The following is a 16467-nucleotide window of genomic DNA, read 5'->3' on the forward strand; positions in this document are numbered from 1 at the left end:
CCCCCCTTACCCAGGCCAGGAGCTCGGTGCCCGCCGTTCATTCCAAAGAATTGCTCGGGGAGGCTTGGGGAGCCCGGAGGAGATCGGTTTATTGGCCTGACGTGTTGCCCCCCCACCCCGAAATGTGCTGTGCCCCCCTCCAGGGGATGTTCTCGCCCCCCAAAAGGCAACGGCTGTGTCCCATGCCGTCCCCATCACCCCAAAGCTCGGCGCTCAGAGGCATGGTGCTGGAGGGGGACACCGGGGGGACATGCCCAGGTCAGGGGCACCCCCCTGGGAATGCCCCGTGGCTGCGAAACATCTCTCAAAATTCATCAAAGTGACGTGGGACCTCCAGATCCTGGGGCAGGTGCTGCTGTAGGATGGATGCTGTTCGGAGAAGCCCCCCCCCAGCTCCTTGCTGCCCCTCAGGGCCGGGCACGCTGCCATCAAACACGGCACGGGGACAAACAGCCCGGCTGTGTGACAAAGCAGGGTGCCAGCACCCCGCCGTCCTCCGCTGCGTGGGGACGGAGCCCGCGCTCACTGCAGCTGGCCGAGGAAGCCCAGCAGCGCCCGGTGGAAGTCCCCCGGCTTGTCCAGGTAGCAGGCATGGCCAGCGCCAGGCAGCACGGCCACGCGGTGCCTGGGGAGGTGCCGGAGGCTCTGCAGGGCCTGGTGGCCCAGGTGGGTGTCACGGTCACCGTACAGGATCAGGGTGGGCGTCTGAAGAAGAGGGGAGAGATTCGGGACGTCGGGGAGGGAGACGCCAACCCCTACCCATCGCCTCAGCCCTCTGGGAAGCTGAGGGAGGGCAGAGCCCAGCGCCCCCCGAGCTGAGGGCACAGCTCCCATCCTCCATCCACAGCATCCTCCATCCTCCACGACCTCAACCACCTCACCTGGACCCGCCGGTACTGCCCCACGGCGTAGTCCCGGGTGCCCACGGGCGCGATGGGCACGAAGCCCCCCAGGCGGTCCCCGTGCAGCAGGAGGAAGGGCAGGGCGAAGCGGCCGCTCATGGACGGGCTGATGAGGACGGGCCTCTGCAAGCCCAGCTCCTCCAGGATGCGCTCCAGGAAGGCCACCCGGCCCTGCTGCGTGGCCACCGTCCCCGTGCGGGGCGAGTCCCCATAGCCTGGCATGGGCGCAGGGTGCAAGGTGGGCGAAAACGGGCATTGGCGTGAGCCCCAGGAGCTCCAAGCAGGGTCACACAGGGTCTGGGTGGCCGGGTGGGTGACACCCCACGGGGACAGCCCAGCCCTAGAGCTCCCTAAGGAGCTCCAGAGCCCGCTCACACCCGTGATGAGCGCAGCCCCACGGTCCTACCGGGCAGATCTATGGCGACCGCGCGGTGCCCTTCTCCAGCGAGCAGTGCCAGCGTCCCCAGGGCTTCCCAGGTGGCGGAGCTGAAGGCTTGGCCGTGCAGCAGCAGGACATCCAGCCTGGGGCAGGGCACAGAGGCATCCAAGGGGCTCAGCACCGGGCCGTGCGCGCAGCACCGGGCGGTCACCAGCATCCCCCGGGGGTCACGGGGCACCCACCTGCCGGGGCCGGGGGCGCGGAGCCCGGTTGCCTCCCGGTAGGCGACGGCGGGGCCGGTGCCAGCCGCCGTCCCCCTCCGCACCGTGCTGTTGGCCGGGGAAACGCGGTGCAAAGCCGGGGGGGGGCGGCGAAGGGCGGAGGGCAGCAGCAGCAGGGCGAGGGCGCAGGCGAGCAGCGCCCCGAGGGCCAGCAGCGCCGGGCGGCTGCGGCTCATGGCAGCGCTGGGGGGCTGCGGGGAGAGCCCCCCGGAGCCCCCGGCTCCCCACCGGAGCCCCCGATCCTCCGCTTCCTCGGTGCTGCCGGCCCCAGGCTCCGCCTGTAGGGGCGGCGGAGCGCGGCCAAGCCCGGCCCCTCGCACCCCCGGTCCCCCCCCGGTGTCCCCCGGTGTCCCCCGGTCCCCTCCGGTGCCAACCCGTGCGCTGCCCCCGCCCGGCTTGGAGGGAGCGGATGCGCTCGGCTGTGCCGGGCCGGGTTTGGCACGGCTCGGCACGGCTCGGCTCGCTTCGCCTCCCCCCTTTTTGGCCCCGCCCGGCCCCGCCGCTCTCCGCCTCCGCCACCCTTTGCCCCCGGGGCCCGTCGAGGCGGAGCGGGGCACGGAAGGAGGCGACGGAGCGCGGGGACCCACCCCACACACCCCAAATCCCCTCGCTATGGCCACCCCGCAGCTGAGCGAGGGCACCGTGGAGGTGGCGGGGCAGAGCCTCTTCTACCGGCAGGCCCAACCGGGCGGCCGTGCCCCGCGGCTCAGCGTGCTGCTGCTGCACGGCATCCGCTTCTCCTCCGACACCTGGCTGCAGCTGCAGACCCTGGCCGTGCTGGCTGATGCCGGCCACCGAGCCGTGGCCATCGATTTGCCCGGTAAGGCACGGGCAGCACCGAGCACCGGCAGGTGGGAGCCACTCGTGCCACCCCCGGTGCCCGGTGGCACGGTCCCGAGCCGCCGGTGCCGCCCGTCGTCCCGTGGGTGACGTGTGGCACGGGCCTTGGGGTGACGTCCCCTTTGTGTCCCACCCCACAGGGCTGGGGCGCTCCAAGGACGCCGTGGCCCCCGCGCCTGTGGGGCAGCCGGCGCCGGGGGGGTTCCTGAAGGCCGTGGTGGAGGCGCTGGGGCTCGGTCCGGCCGTGGTGGTCAGCCCCTCGCTCAGCGGCATGTACTCCTTGCCTTTCCTCTTCCAGCACGGGCACCTGGTGAAAGCCTACGTGCCCGTGGCACCCATCTGCACCGACAAGTTCCCGGCGGAGCAGTACGGCCAGGTCAAAGTAAGGGAAACGGGGGGCACGAGGAGAGGGGTGGGAGCACCTCCTATCTCCATCCTGGGCCGGGAGCATCTCCATCCCCGTCCACATCTCCTGGGGGATGGAGATCGGAGGTGTTTCTGCCGTCCACACGATGCTTCGGTGGGCAGGGAGGAGGGCGAGCATCTCCCTGCCTCACCCTCAGCCCGTCGCCCCTCTGCAGACGCCCACCCTGATCGTCTACGGGGACCAGGACGTGGAGCTGGGCCAGGCCAGCCTGACCAACCTGCGGCACCTCCCCGAGCACCAGGTGCTGGTGCTGCAGGGCGCCGGGCACGCCTGCTACCTGGACAAACCCGAGGAGTGGCACCGCGGGCTCCTGGCCTTCCTACAGCAGCTGGAGTGAGCGGCACGGGGCGCGGGGCCAGCGGGGGAGCCTGGCACCGCTCCCCGCACCGGGACCAAATAAAGCCACCAGCTTTTTTGCTGCCCTCCCGCTTCCTTCTCCCCGGTTCCCCCCTGGCTTTGCGCTCTCCTCCGTAGCCACCGTGTCGTGCACATCAGGTGACAGCCACCCAGGAGGGCCAGGACAGCCGGGTGTTTGGCCACAGGGCGTTGATCCCATGTCCCGGCCTCCTCCTCCTCCTTCTTCTCCTTCTCCTCCTCCTCCTCTTCCTCTTCCCACCCCTCTGGCCGTGCACCCACCCCCAGGTTTAATCCCGAAGGGGCTTAAAAGGTGACTGCCAGCCCTGGCTGTCCCCTGCCCACGGTGGCAGCAGCGTGCTCAAAGCGCCCCAGGGGATTTATGGCCGGGAACAGATGGAGGGGCGGGGAGGCCAGACAGACGCCTGGCCGGACAGACGGAGGGACAAACCGTGCCCACCACCTGCCTTTCCCCCCTCGGAGCTGCCGAGCCGGCCACTCGGGGTGCAGATGGGGCCAGCAGTGGGGTGCCACCCCCCATCTTGCCCCCCATACCCCCCCCCTCCAAGCCTGCCTGGGCTTTAGCTGCTTAACCAGGGCCCAGGAGGATTTAGTGGGGCCGCGGGGGCGAGGGGGTGGCAGCGTTGGGGGCACCTGCTCGGGGGGCCTCCTAGCATCCCGCTGCCCTCAGTGGGTCCAGCACAGTGCGGGGGGGGTCCTGACCACCACATCCCTCTCCCACCACCCAGCCGGGCTGTGGGGTGCTGCCAGCAGCACCCTTGGGTGCCGGGCTGCCATCGCCAGCCCTGCCCGCCCGGTGCCCTTGAGCCCTTGAGCCCTGCCAGCTGATCGGCTTCCAGGAAACAAAATGCAATTACAAAGAGGGGCGATGTGCGAGCCAAAGGGGGGGGGGGGGGTTGGTGGTGTAGGGGGGGGGGACAGGAATGTCCCCAGCGGTGGCAGATGGCCTTACCCAGGGTGCATTGTTCCCTTCAGTGTCTCTTATCCGCTGTAATAGGATCCCGGAGGGAGGGAGGGAGGGAGGGATGTGGGAGAGGGGAAGAGCGAGGGGGGCCCCAGCGGGCCGGGGTGGGGGCCGGGGCTGCCAGCCTGGCCCCAGCCCGTCAAGCGGCTCATTGTCCCTGCCCCGGGTGGCACTCGGCGACACCGGCAGCGATGTGGCACTGAGCGGGGCCGGCGGTGGCACCGGGAGCACGGAGAGGTACCGGGGGGGGGGGTGGCACCCAGGGGGGGGGGCGGAGGACACACGCACGTTTCCTTCTGGGAAATTGGGGAGGGGGGGGCCTGCCCTGTGTCCCCTGCCACCCCACAACCTCCTCCTGTCCCCCTCCGGGCTGCTCAGCCCCCAGGGAGGCGCCCATCGCCACCCAGCCCCCGGCCCTGCCGCTCCCTCCCTCCCCTTGAAGGGCGGGGGGGGGACACACACGGACACTCCCCCCCCACCTCCCCGCTCCCCCCCTTTTTATCCCCTCTTTTGTCCCCTTTTTTCTCCCCGGTGCCGCTCACCCGGGGGGGCAGAGATGCCCCCCTCCTCCCCCACCTCCCCAAAAAACCGTGTCCCCGATGGGGAGCCCTGGCAGCCCCCGAAATAACCGTGCCCCCCCCCCCCCCTTCCACCACCACCACCCCCCCCGGGCTGGCCCCGACACGGGCGCTTTGTTCCCCAGCCCCGCTTGGCATCGCCGCCGGGGCCGCCCACCCGTGGCTGGACACGCGGCGATTGTCCCTCTGTCCTGCTGGCCCTCTGTCCTGCTGTCCCCTCCCCTGCTGGCACCGCGGGGACGAGCCAGCCACCCCCAGCCCGGGGGGCTGAAGGGGTTTCGGGGGGTCCCCGGGGACGCGGTGGCCTCGGTTTCCCCCTGGGCAGGGTGGGCGAGCAAAGCGGGACCCCCCTCCTGCTACCCGCTCCCCTGCAGGCAGCCGGCCCCTGCCTCAGTTTCTCCTCTTCTTTAGGGTGTGGGGGGAGCAGGATAAGGGTCTTTCCCCCCCCCGTGTCCTCCCCAGGCCATGGCATCGCCGAGCGGCGCGGAGGGTGGCCCCGAGGAGCCGGAGCTCAGCATCACCCTGACCCTGCGCATGCTCATGCACGGCAAGGTAACTGCTGGAAATGATGGGGTGGGGTGGGGGCCGTGCTGGAGCACCCACCCCCTTGGGATGAGCATCTCCGGGAGGTTTCCTTGCCCCCATCCTAAACCCGGGCTCTCCTCGCCCCCCGCCAGCTCTGCCCCGGTGTCACCGGCTGCGTGTCCCCGGGGCCGGGCTGGGGCGCTGCCCACTAACGGGGCTGCCCTGGGCTCTGCTCCCGCAGGAGATCGGCAGCATCATCGGCAAGGTAAGAGCTGGGGGGCCCCGGGCTCTGCTGGCCCCCGGGGGCTCCTGGCCCTGACCACCGGCCCCGTTCCTCTCCCCGCAGAAAGGAGAAACGGTTAAGAGGATACGAGAGCAGGTAAGGGCGTACTGGGCGGCTGTGGGTTGCTCTGTCCCGGTGCCTCCCAGGGTCTGGCACCCCGATTTCCCCCCCCGGGACGCACGGGGTGGTGGGATGGGGAGAGCCCAGGGGGCACGGGGAAAGGAAAAGCCCTGACGGGGCGTGCCACCGTCCCCAGAGCAGCGCACGCATCACCATCTCGGAGGGCTCCTGCCCCGAGCGCATCACCACCATCACCGGCTCCACCGATGCCGTCTTCCGAGCCGTCTCCATGATCGCCTTCAAGCTGGAGGAGGTGGGCAGCCCCCCCATCCTATCCCCAGCAAGGTGCCCCCCCATCCCCTCCATGCCTGGGGGTGCAACGCCACTCATGTATGTCCCCTCTGTCCCCCCCGGTCCCCTCCGCAGGACCTGGGAGCAGGGAGTGCCGAGGGGGCCACGGCGGGCAGGGCGCCGGTGACGCTGCGCCTCGTCATCCCCGCCAGCCAGTGCGGCTCGCTCATCGGCAAGGCTGGAGCCAAGATCAGAGAGATCCGGGAGGTGAGGACGGGGATGCCGGGCCCGGTGAGGGGGGAGGCCAAGCCCCGGGGGTTTGAGGCCCCGTCGCTCGCCCCACGGCTCGGGTGCCCCCGCGCTCCCCGAGAAGCGACGCAGGAGGCAGAGCATCACCCCACAGATCCCACAAAGGTCCCGGGAGGGGTTGGGGGGAGAGCGAGAGGCATCGCAGCCCCCCCCTCCACCCCCTCAGCAGCCCCCTTTGCCTCCCCCAGAGCACGGGGGCTCAGGTGCAGGTGGCTGGCGACCTCCTGCCCAACTCCACCGAGCGCGCCGTCACCGTCTCGGGGGTGCCGGACACCATCATCCAGTGCGTCAGGCAGATCTGCGCCGTCATCCTGGAGGTAGCCGCCCAGCCCCGGGCACGGCAGCCCCTTGGGAACACCCCTGCCCAGCCCGCCGGTGGCGTGGGAGGCAGCAGGTGCTGGAATGGGGAGGGGGAACCCGACCCCATCTCATCCCCTCCACCTCCTTCCCTCCCTATCCAGTCGCCTCCGAAGGGGGCCACCATCCCCTACCACCCCGGGCTCTCCCTGGGCACCATCCTGCTCTCTGCCAACCAGGTAAGGGGGCTCGGGGCCGGTAAGGGGTGGCTCTGGTGGGCTCGGGGTTTGGGGGCGGGGGTCTCCTTGCTGTCCCCTGTCCCCCCGTGGCCCCCAGCTGACGCCCATCGTCGTCCCCCCCAGGGTTTCTCCATGCAGGGGCAGTACGGAGGGGTCTCTCCAGCAGAGGTGAGTCCTGTCCCTGTCCCCTGTGCTGGGGCACCGCTGGGACCCCCGGGGGACGTCCCCGTGGGCACGAGGTGTGTGCCAGAGCCCAGCCTGGGGGATCAGGGGGCTCTGCCATCACCCCTAACGCCTTCTTCTCCACGTAACGCCCGGGCAGGTCACGAAGCTGCAGCAGCTGTCGGGGCACACGGTGCCCTTCACGCCCCTGGGCCACCCACCCTCCATGGTGCCAGGTGAGCTCCCCATTAGGGCTGGGCACCCCGGGGCTATCTATGCCCCTTCGGACCTACTCCTGGCCCTGGCAAGGCCAAGGGGGTCCCCATCCCTCGTGCCCTCCCCAGTCGCATCTCCTTGGGATGCCCTCCCCACCCCAAGACCCTTTTTTTTGGGGTCTTCCTAACACTTCCACCTCTCCCTCCAGGCCTGGATTCCAGCTCGCAGAGCAGCTCCCAGGAGTTCCTGGTGCCCAACGATGTACGTGTGGGTCCTGGGGGGGGGGAACCAGTGTCTTGCACCCCCCTCCGCAACCCCTGGGGGCTCCCTGCTCCTCGCCAAGTCCCAATTTTCCCCCCTGGCCCCACTCAGCCTGGTTTTGTGTGTCCCCCCCCCCAGCTGATCGGCTGCATCATCGGCCGGCACGGCAGCAAGATCAGCGAGATCCGGCAGATGTCGGGCGCCCACATCAAGATCGGGAACCAGACCGAGGGCTCCAGTGAGCGGCACGTCACCATCACCGGGTCCCCCGTCAGCATCACCCTGGCTCAGTACCTCATCACCGCCTGGTAAGCTCCCCAAAAAACACCGGGGAAGGGGGGGGAGGAGAGGGGATGCTGGCTGCAAGAGTGGCACCGCCCAGCACCGCAGCTTTTGGGGACCCCCTCCACGTGCAGGTGGGTACCTTGAGGTCCTTAGGCAATAGGGCAGGGCCCTGGACCCCGCAGGGTCTCAGCCCCCCAGCGGGGTGCCCAGGATGCGCCGCAGGCACCCGTGCCACAAGGGGTGGGGGGCGTGGGGTCTACGTGCCCTACAGTGGGCAGGTGACCCCCGTAATTTATCACCGTGCCCCTCACCACCCTACCCATCCCGCTTGCCCCCCCCCCAGCTTAGAGACGGCCAAATCTACCTCCCAGGTGCCACCCGGCCCTGGCTCCGTGGACCTCGGCATGGGCTTCTCCCAGCCGCTCGCCCCGGGCTCCGGCGCAGCCCTGCCTGCCGTGGCTGCCCCCCCGCCGGCCCTGCTGGGCTCCCCCTACGCCCTCTCCCTCTCCAACTTCATCGGCCTGAAGCCGGTCTCCTTCCTGGCACTGTCCCCGTCCTCCGTGGCGGGTGCCAACGGCGGCACCGCCACCTACACGACCAAGATCTCGGCGGCCAACGGCACCAAGAAAGCTGACCGGCAGAAGTTCTCCCCTTATTGAGCCCCTCCGCGGGTGGATAAAGGTGGGTGGGGGGATGTCCTGGGGCCACCCCGTGCCGAGGACACCCCCCCCTGTCCCCCACCCTGTCCCCCCAGCCCCTGCCAGGCACCCACCCCAGCACCCAAGGGATGGTGCTCCTGGGGTCGATGCCTGCTGGAGCAAAGGGTTGCTCTGATGCGCGTCCTGGCAGCACTGTGCCCCCTTTTCCCCCCCCCCCCCAAAGCTTTCCTACATGTCCCCTGGTATTATTGGGGGGCTGTCCCCATCAGGGGGGCCACCCTCCCAGTGCCAGGTGTCCCTCGTCCCCTGTCCCTCGCCCTCCTGCCCACGATGCTGCCCCTCTCCTGCCGTCCCCGGCCCCGTGGGCTGCACCCGAAGGCCAGATCCCGCTGATGAGGGGCTGACGGGGCCCTCGGGGGTCCCCCATCCCCCGGCTGTGGTGGGGGGGCCTTCCCCTGGCTGCCCCGTGGCTGTCGCCTCCCTCCCATCCAGCAACCCCTCCCCTCCCCCCCCGAGAGCCTGCTGGCTTGGAAATGCTGTATATATAAGTCTATATTTTTCCTCCTTTGTAACTTATCAATGGTTTAATAAAAAGATAAAATTTACGGGTGAAAAAAATAAAAATAAAAAATTCCATCCCCCGGGGTTGGAGACACCCCCAGTTCTGGGGGTGACACCAAAGGGGGAAGGGGGTGGCCCCGTGGCCAGGGGTGCTGGCCCCTTGGTCTCAAGCTCTCTGAAAGTCTCCCCAGAGCCCCCTCCCTGCCGTGGACCCGATCCCCTGCCCCAAGGGAGGGTCCCCGAGCTGCTGGGACTGGTGTTACTGGTGTTAGTGGTGTTAGCTGGGCCGGGGAAGGGTGCCCGGGGGTGCTGCTGTGAGCACCCTGGCAGGGGTCCCCACGGGACAACGGGGTGGCCGTGTGGGAGCCCCTCAGCTTCCCATATCCCACATCCATCCAAGTGTGCAGAAGGGAGACGAAGGCTCCCGAAATCTGCCGTGGAAACCCGGGCAAGGACCCCCCGAGGTCCAAGGGGGCCGATCGGTCCCCACCCCCCCGGCACGGTGGCACCGGGCTCCTCAGCCGCTCTCCTCGGGAACTTGCCCTGGGATGGGGAAGCCCACCTTGCTCTGGTCCCTGGGGCTGGGGGCGATGCAGCTGGAGCGGGTTTCCAGCGTGCACGTGGCTCGCTGGAGGAACTGCAGGAAATTTTCCTGGACGGAGGCCTCCGAGACGGCCAAACACAGCTCCTGGCCCAGGGGCCGGTTGAGGCAGCTGCGCCAGAGCCGGGCCAGCTCCTCCCGAATCTGGCGGTTCAGCAGCCCGTAGAAGAAGGGGTTGATGGCGAAGGAGGAGTAGGCGATCCAGGTGACCGTCATCTCCCCGTGCCCGCCGCCCGCCGCCCCGGCGGTGACGGAGGAGTGCAGGTGGAACGCGAAGAAGGGCAGCCAGCAGCACAGGAACTGTCCCACGATCAGGACCAAGGTGAGGATGGCCTTGTGGCTTCCCAAAAAGCGCTCGGGGCTCAGGCGGGGCAGCGGCAGGCTCCTGGAGGTGACGATGCTCACTTGGCTGGCAGCGGAGTCGGAGCGGTGCCCTGGGACGGCCGCCTGTGCCGGCAGGGGTGCGTGCTGCAGGGCCGCCAGCCGAGCCACCCGGTACACACTGCAGTAGACAGCAAAGATGATGATGGTGGGCAAGACGAAGCAGGCGATGCTGAAGATGATGACAAACGCCTTCTTGTGGGCCCCGGGGCTCCAGTAGACCGTGCAGCGGCTCGCGCTGGTGGCCCCGTTGTCTTGAGGCCAGCCCACCAGCGCCAAGACGGTGATGAGGACGGACTTGACCCAAATGAAGACAACTCCGGCCACCGCCAGCCGGATGGTCATCTTGACCTCGTAGCGCATGGGGTGGACGATGTAGTAGTAGCGCTCCACGCTGATGACGGAGACGGTGAGGATGGAGGCGCTGATGAAGCAGACGTTGAGGAATATCAAGGCCCGGCACTCGGCGATGCTGTAGATGACCCTGTCGAAGCAGGAGGAGCTGGAGATGATCCCCAGGGGCATGAGGAAAATGGCGGAGAGGAGGTCGACCGCGCAGAGGTGGCAGACGAAGATGAACTTCCTGAGGAGGGGGGTTCTGAGGATGACCACCAGCACCACCACGTTGGCCACCAAGGCGGTGACGGTGAGCAGCACCATGCAGAGGAGGCCGACGGCCTCCTGGGCGGCGGGCTGCCCCGGGACGGGGGGCGACTCGAGGCCGTCCATGGTGTTCGGCCCCCCCTGGCTCGCCATGCCAGCCGAGGGCTAAGCCAGCAGCTCCGGCGCCCACGTGGCAGGGACAACTCTCCCGCGGTCCCCCAGCGCAGCCATGGCCACTGTCTTCTCGTCAAGCAGGCCCCTCGCCTGTTGGGGAGGGGAGAGGGGTGTGAAGGAGAAGGAGCAGAGCAAGGAAGAGCCGTGGAGAAACCCACGGAGGGTCTCCAGAGCGCCCCGGAGATGCTGGAGCAAGGAGAGGTGCCCAGAGAGGTGGCAGCAAAGGGCTGGCACTGCCAGCACCCCAGCCCACCTGACGGCCACCCCATTCCCCTGCCCACAGGGGGCACAGCAAACCCCATATGCCCCATCCCCACGACCCCCACCCACTCTGGGTCCCCCTCCTCGTGGCTGGGGACCCTCGGTGGCAGTGTGGGACCCACGCACCTCTGCTCCTCGGGAGATGGGTGCCGCTCCTCCTCGCCAGCGCTGCTCCCACGGTGGCACTGGGGCTCCCGGAGGCCACGTCCGTGTGTCCCCCCCCCTATGTCCCCCCTTCCCCGCGGCTGTCACCCGTTAGTCATCGTGTTTGCCTGCCGCGGATGGCACCGGCTGTCACACCCGGGCTCTGCCTGCCCGCTGCCAGCAGCGGGCCCACGGGGAGAGCTGCTGGGTCCTAGCAGCCGGCGGGTGACACGGCAGGGGGGACCCAAGGGTCCCCAGCCCGTGGGGCCCGACCGACCCTCACCCAAGCGCACCGTAAAGTGTGGGAGGGCGGCACGCCGAGGAGGGTGTCCCCCACGCAGGGGGATGTCGCTTGTCATCGGGGTGGGACAGCCGGGTGTCTCCGTGGGGACATGGATATGTCCCTGGGGGGCTTTAGGGTGCGGAGAGGGGCTTGGTGGGGCCGTCGTGGCTGGCACGGCACCAAAGGGAGGGCAGGTGTTGTGGATATGGGGACGGGCCCCTCCACAGCAGCACCTCTCCCTCGTCCTCGTCCCCTCCGCAGCCCTGACACCACGGTGGTGGGCACCAGCCTGGCTACGGCGATGAGGGAAACCCGCTTGGCCAAGCTGTTGGATTTCACCTCGAGTCTGCCGACACCAATGGCTGCGACAGGCTGTGGCCCTCCCGGAGCCACCCACACTGCGGGGTGACACCAACTGGGGTGCCCTACTCTTACTCTGTCCCCTCTGTACCCAGCAGGAAAGCGAGGCACCGCTGGGCACGGGGCACGGCGGATTTATTGATGGCTGGAGCAGGCTGGGCCCCTCCATCCCTCACCCCGAGGGAATGACCGGGGGGCTCAGAGCACCAGGGCCTCAGAAACGGAGCTGAACGAGGTAGCGGAGCCGGCACTGGCTCTCCTGGTAGATGAGGTACTCGCTCTGGCTGAAGGAGGACTCCTTGTAGGCGGGCACGGGGACGGGCTTGCCCTGGCACACCAGCACCTTCTTCCCATCCAGCAGCACCTCCTCATCCTGCGCGGGGTCTGGGCGAGAAGACCCCACACCGCATCAGCCCCGAGCCCCAATCCATCCACCCCATGCCCCCCACAGCTCCTCGTGCCCCGTTCTCACCCGGCTCGGTGCGGCCACAGGCCAGGACGCTGTCGTAGCCAGCAGGAGGCTGCCGCAGCGTGGGGTCGTCGCAGGTGATGCGGTACGGCTTGCCCAGGGCCACCTCCGTCAGGAACATGATGCCCACCCTCTGGGCCGTGCAGCCCACTGCCACCACAGGAGGGAAAGGATGGGACGGGGTGACGGCACCAGCACCAGCAAGTCCCACCCAGCTGTCACCCAGCGAAGAAGGGGCTCGGCCCGGTGTATGGCACGGGGATCTGGGCTTGCACCAACCCCACAGGCGTCCCCGTGGGCCTGGCGTGCTCACCGTAGCAGGCAGACTTGCTGTTCTCGGAGGCGAAGTAGATGCCCCTGCCCACGCGGCCGCCCGAGTGGGGCATGATGCGCAGCCCGTTCCTCAGGATGGCCGCGATCACCGCCACGTTGGTGCCGTGCCAAAGCAGGCGCCGGTGCTCCAGGTGGTCGTGGGCCTGGAAGGACTTGTCCTGGAGAGACGTGGAGCTAAGGGCTGGCCCGGGCAGGGCACGTGGGGCTGCCCCAGCTCAAGACACCCCCCTGAGGACCGAGCCCAGTCGCAGGGGCACGGCCAGGCTTTCCCCAGGTGGGGACCAGCAGCTCCTTCTTCTCACCTCCCCTTCTCGGGCCACCACCCAGATGTTGAGGATGCGGGCCTTGTTCCCTGTCTGCACCACGTAGTTTTGGATCAGCTGCCGGGAAAGGAGGCAGGGACGCGGTGTCACCACAAGGCAGCCATCCAGCCGTGTCCCCACCGAGGAGGTGGCACCTGAAGGGCTCCCCACAGTGCTTGGGGTCCCTGCGTGCCAGTGGGGACCCCAGCACCTGGTGCTCCCGGGAGGACGGGTCCAGCAGGGAGAGCTGGCAGCAGAGCAGGGCATAATCCTGGTCCAGCGGGTGGGCGACCTCCTCCTCCTCCTCTTCCTCCGCCTTCTGCGCCTGCAGGCTCTGTGCCACCTCGATGTCAGCCAGCACCTGGCAGGGACACAGAAGGGACACCCTCACTGGGGACCCTCACTGGGGACCGGGGACCCTGCCACGGCATCGCCTCCCTGCTCGGCGGGGACGGGTGGTGCTGGCTACAGGCCGGCCAGCATCTCACCAGCAGCATGTCCTTCTTGGCACGCAGCAGGTCGGGGGAGTCGATGAGGGGCGGCCGTGCCCGCCCGAAGTTGTGGGGGACGATGGTGTAGAAGCGGGAGGAGAGCTCCTCCAGGCGGGCGGCCCGGGGGGGCTGCTCCCGCAGCGCCGCCTCCAGCTCCTCCAGCGCCTCGAAGCCCCGCGTGATCTGCTGCTTGCTCAGCTTCCCCAGCGGCATCTTCTTCACGTCTAGACAGGGGCAGAGGGGTTATCATCACCCCTCCTTTCCACACCAGGCACCCCCCAGCCCTTCTCCTCCCTCGGTGCCTGCCGTGGTCCTGGTTGGACCCCAAAGGGGGGACGCTCTGAAGACCACCAGCAGCTCTGCCGCAATCAGCAGGGGCTTTCCCCATCCCCCCAGCACCTCCTACCGATATTCATGGTCTTCATGGCATCCCGGAACATGTCGCTGCTGAAGATGAGGGCCACCAGGTCCTGCGTGGTCTTGTCCAAGGTGCAGGGCAGCACGCGCCGCTTGGGGACCTTCCCCCCGTCCACGCCATCCGCCTGTGGGGACAGCCGAAGCCTCACTGAGCTGCCAGAAGCTATGGGCTGGCTCTGCCCACTTGCCACGACCAACACCACCCCGTCTCAACCCATCACCCCAAATCTCTGCTTGTGGGCTGCTTCAGCTCTCACGCACAGGATCAGAGAACACCCCAAGTTGAAAGGGACCCATAAGGATCATCAAGTCCAACTCCTTGCCCCACACAGGTCCACCCAAAAATTCAGACCCTATGACTAAGAGCACAGTCCAAACGCTTCTTAAACTCCGACAGGCTCGGTGCTGTGACTACATCCTTGGGGAGCCTGTAGCAGTGTGTGACCACCCTCTCAATGCAGAACCACTGCCCCCGGGTGATGCCCTGGCTGCCCGCTCACCCTGACGGTGACCTCCAGCTCCTGCCCGGCCCCCGGCTGCACCTCGATGAGCGTGTACTTGCCCGGCTGGGCCACGAAGTTCTCCCGCGCCGCCCAGCTGTTCTTGGTCTTCTCTCGGAACTTCTTCTCAAAGTCCTTCTTGGCAGCTTCCAGAGAGGCGAAGGGCGTGAGCTTGGACTGGCCCACCTCCCCCTGCAGCAGACGCAGCGTCAGGGGCACCAAGCACGAACCGCGGGCGCCTGACATCCCTGCTGAGCTGTCACCCAGCCTGGGGACGTGTCCTTAATGCCCCCACCCGCAAGGAAGGCTTGTGGCAAAGCCACTCGCTCTCTCATTTCAGGATGGGGAAGGTGGGATGAGGAAGCAGGCAGGGAGCACCCGGTTCTCCCCAGCCACTTGGGGGACCCCAGACACGGCTCCCCTCGTGGGGATGGCCGCAGGATGGGCTCACCACGCGTCCCCAGCGGCTCCAGGTGCTGTAGGCGCCGCCGTGCTGGATGAGCTGGATGATGTAGAACTTGTTGTTGTTGGCGCTGATGTTGGTCTGGTTCAGGGTGCAGTCGTAGTCCTCGTAGACCTGCAGCAGGCAGCAACCAGGGTGGAATTCGGGGGGCAGAGGGGAACTCTGTGGAGCTGGGGATGGGCAGGGGGGCTGCAAGGGGTCTCGGGGCTGCCCCCATGCCAGCAGGGCAGGGGCTCCCTCCTCGCCCCTCGCACCCCATCCCCAGCTCCAACATACACTGGGTGCCCCCACTCCACGCTCACCTGTGCTCCCGTCCCCGCACCCAGGGGACACAGCCCATCGATGGTGGCTGGGGGCTTCTCCTTGGGGGCTGTCTTCAGGGCAGCCAGCGTGGAGCTCCAGGCATCCTCCTCCTTCTCCTCCTCCTCCTCCTTCTTCCCCTTTGCTTTCTTGCCCCCGCCTGGGGGCTGTGGAGTGGGGGGAGCTCGGCGCTTGGGGGCCATGGGCGAGCGGTCCCTGTGTGACTTCAGCCTCCGAGCAGGAGCCTGCGGGGACGTGAGGGATATCGAGTGCCCTTCCGGGAAAGTCTGGCTGGGCTGTGCCTTGCCTGCCCTACGTCTACAGCCGGGGAGCACGGCCAGGCAGGAGGAGGGGACTGCAGGGCGAGGTGCTGGGGCTTGGGGGGGCTCGGGCAGCCTCCCGTGCCGTCCTCTCCCCTCCTCGCAGTGGGTGCTGGGGGCAGCAAAGGGAGAGAGGAGAGGGGAACGGAGCAGGGGGCAGCCCTTGCCAAAATTTCTCAGCCCTCCCCCCCCCCAAAAAAAAAAAAGCAGGCAGCAGCTAAAGACAAGCGGAATCAGCGGGCAGGCCAGCACGCCTCCAGGCAGCAGTCCCCTCGGTGCCGTTCAGAAAACAGCCTCCAAGGAACCCAACCCCGTGCTGGTGCCGAAGCTGTGTTTTGCAGGTGGAGTCTCCTTTCTCTTCAGTACTTCGGGAGGCGAGACATGACAGCAGGAACGCTTCCCAGCTGGTTTCTGTCCGTCGGCAGCCCGGCTCCCCAGGGGACAGGCGGCCAAACAGTGTCACCGCGCCTGCCCAGAGCATCCCGGAGGCCCCGCTGGTTGCTGGCGGCTGGCCTCGGGTTTGGAGTCTGTTCAGAGACAGCAACAAGTGGCAGCCTGACGTGCTGCATGGACTTTTAACACCTAAAAATGCCGTGCTGTCCTTCCTGCCACGGTGACACCGGGGACAGTGCCGCCTGGGTGGCTTTGGAGCTCCCCAGCCCACACCAACCAAAGCCCACACCAGCAAGGGGACATCCCCAGGTCCTCCCCCGGGGCAGACAGGGCGATTTGTTTCCAATGCCCAACCTTACCAAGGCAGGTCCCCCCCAAAAAGGTCTGCAGCCCACCTTGGCTGAGAAGCCAGGAGCAGCAGGAGGGGACCGAGAGCGCTGACTGTGACCTGACCTGCCTCAGGGAAGGGCCGGGGAAGGACCTGTTTGGAGAGCAGGGGGGGTGGTGGTGGTCTGAAGCTGAGCCTGGGGAAGGGGGAGGAAGGCTTAGTGCTTGTTTTATGTTGTCTTCTTTGTCTCTCGACACCTGAATCAGCGAGTTATGGTTTGTGTTAACTGACTGTAGATAGATAAATTCCCTGAGTGAAAGCTGTGCTTCCTACAGCTTACATTCTGCTCTGATTCGCCTCGGTCCCCACTCTGGAGCCGGGGCGCATGCTGCTCGTGCTCCAGCTCTGCTCGCACTCACTCACAGGGGGCTTTTCAACAACACAGCTGGT

General features: G+C 67.9%; 5 protein-coding genes across 9 annotated transcripts; 2 read left to right on the top strand and 3 right to left on the bottom strand.

Annotated features, from left to right (window-relative positions):
- Window positions 1–69: 69 nt before the first annotated feature.
- On the bottom strand, window positions 70–1738 carry ABHD14A (abhydrolase domain containing 14A; the record flags this gene model as incomplete). Its single annotated transcript, XM_084531121.1, has 4 exons — window positions 70–705; window positions 882–1117; window positions 1309–1424; window positions 1524–1738. The coding sequence occupies 4 exons, from the start codon at window positions 1736–1738 to the stop codon at window positions 523–525; spliced, it is 750 nt and encodes a 249-aa protein (XP_084387247.1). The 3' UTR covers window positions 70–522.
- LOC311442224 (putative protein-lysine deacylase ABHD14B) lies at window positions 1737–3251 on the top strand (the record flags this gene model as incomplete). Its single annotated transcript, XM_084531120.1, has 3 exons — window positions 1737–2382; window positions 2543–2784; window positions 2984–3251. 3 exons carry the CDS (start codon window positions 1737–1739, stop codon window positions 3164–3166), a joined length of 1071 nt encoding a protein of 356 aa, XP_084387246.1. The 3' UTR covers window positions 3167–3251.
- Window positions 3252–4283: 1032 nt separating this feature from the next.
- Window positions 4284–8567, top strand: PCBP4 (poly(rC) binding protein 4). Of its 3 annotated transcripts, none has more exons than XM_084531265.1 (13): window positions 4284–4405; window positions 5158–5298; window positions 5513–5536; window positions 5618–5650; window positions 5811–5927; window positions 6041–6172; window positions 6403–6531; window positions 6676–6750; window positions 6874–6918; window positions 7073–7148; window positions 7337–7389; window positions 7528–7697; window positions 8018–8567. In XM_084531265.1, exons 2-13 carry the CDS (start codon window positions 5212–5214, stop codon window positions 8331–8333), a joined length of 1257 nt encoding a protein of 418 aa, XP_084387391.1. In that variant the 5' UTR covers window positions 4284–4405; window positions 5158–5211; the 3' UTR covers window positions 8334–8567. The 3 variants fall into 3 exon arrangements, with proteins under 3 accessions (XP_084387391.1, XP_084387392.1, XP_084387393.1); XM_084531266.1 differs by having other exon boundaries at window positions 5209–5298; XM_084531267.1 differs by having other exon boundaries at window positions 8046–8337.
- A 710-nt stretch (window positions 8568–9277) lies between these two features.
- On the bottom strand, window positions 9278–11672 carry LOC311442276 (putative G-protein coupled receptor). The gene is made up of 2 exons (XM_084531268.1): window positions 11041–11672; window positions 9278–10743 (listed from the first exon to the last, which is right to left on the bottom strand). Exon 2 carries the CDS (start codon window positions 10630–10632, stop codon window positions 9412–9414), a length of 1221 nt encoding a protein of 406 aa, XP_084387394.1. The 5' UTR covers window positions 10633–10743; window positions 11041–11672; the 3' UTR covers window positions 9278–9411.
- Window positions 11673–11822: 150 nt separating this feature from the next.
- PARP3 (poly(ADP-ribose) polymerase family member 3) lies at window positions 11823–15989 on the bottom strand. Of its 3 annotated transcripts, none has more exons than XM_084531262.1 (11): window positions 15663–15989; window positions 14979–15221; window positions 14665–14790; window positions 14214–14405; window positions 13703–13838; window positions 13294–13520; window positions 13017–13166; window positions 12806–12886; window positions 12484–12661; window positions 12174–12320; window positions 11823–12085 (listed from the first exon to the last, which is right to left on the bottom strand). In XM_084531262.1, exons 2-11 carry the CDS (start codon window positions 15177–15179, stop codon window positions 11916–11918), a joined length of 1608 nt encoding a protein of 535 aa, XP_084387388.1. In that variant the 5' UTR covers window positions 15180–15221; window positions 15663–15989; the 3' UTR covers window positions 11823–11915. The 3 variants fall into 3 exon arrangements, with proteins under 3 accessions (XP_084387388.1, XP_084387390.1, XP_084387389.1); XM_084531264.1 differs by having other exon boundaries at window positions 12806–12883; window positions 15663–15779; XM_084531263.1 differs by lacking the exon at window positions 15663–15989 and having other exon boundaries at window positions 12806–12883; window positions 14979–15647.
- Between the last annotated feature and the right edge of the window lie 478 nt (window positions 15990–16467).

The sequence above is a fragment of the Aythya ferina genome, assembly GCF_964211825.1.
Source record: "Aythya ferina genome assembly, chromosome: 10".
Lineage (NCBI taxonomy): Eukaryota > Metazoa > Chordata > Aves > Anseriformes > Anatidae > Aythya > Aythya ferina.

Excerpts from the sequence above, each read along its gene's own strand:
- LOC311442276 (XM_084531268.1), bottom strand. The coding sequence starts at position 10,632 with ATGGCGAGCCAGGGGGGGCCGAACACCATGGACGGCCTCGAGTCGCCC.
- PARP3 (XM_084531262.1), bottom strand. The coding sequence starts at position 15,179 with ATGGCCCCCAAGCGCCGAGCTCCCCCCACTCCACAGCCCCCAGGCGGG. Across the intron at positions 13,521-13,702 it reads CATGAAGACCATGAATATCG|ACGTGAAGAAGATGCCGCTG; the intron begins GTAGGAGGTGCT and ends GCCCCTGTCTAG. Across the intron at positions 12,086-12,173 it reads CTGTGGCCGCACCGAGCCGG|ACCCCGCGCAGGATGAGGAG; the intron begins GTGAGAACGGGG and ends CTTCTCGCCCAG.
- PCBP4 (XM_084531265.1), top strand. The coding sequence starts at position 5,212 with ATGGCATCGCCGAGCGGCGCGGAGGGTGGCCCCGAGGAGCCGGAGCTC. Across the intron at positions 6,919-7,072 it reads GAGGGGTCTCTCCAGCAGAG|GTCACGAAGCTGCAGCAGCT; the intron begins GTGAGTCCTGTC and ends ACGCCCGGGCAG. Across the intron at positions 7,390-7,527 it reads AGTTCCTGGTGCCCAACGAT|CTGATCGGCTGCATCATCGG; the intron begins GTACGTGTGGGT and ends CCCCCCCCCCAG.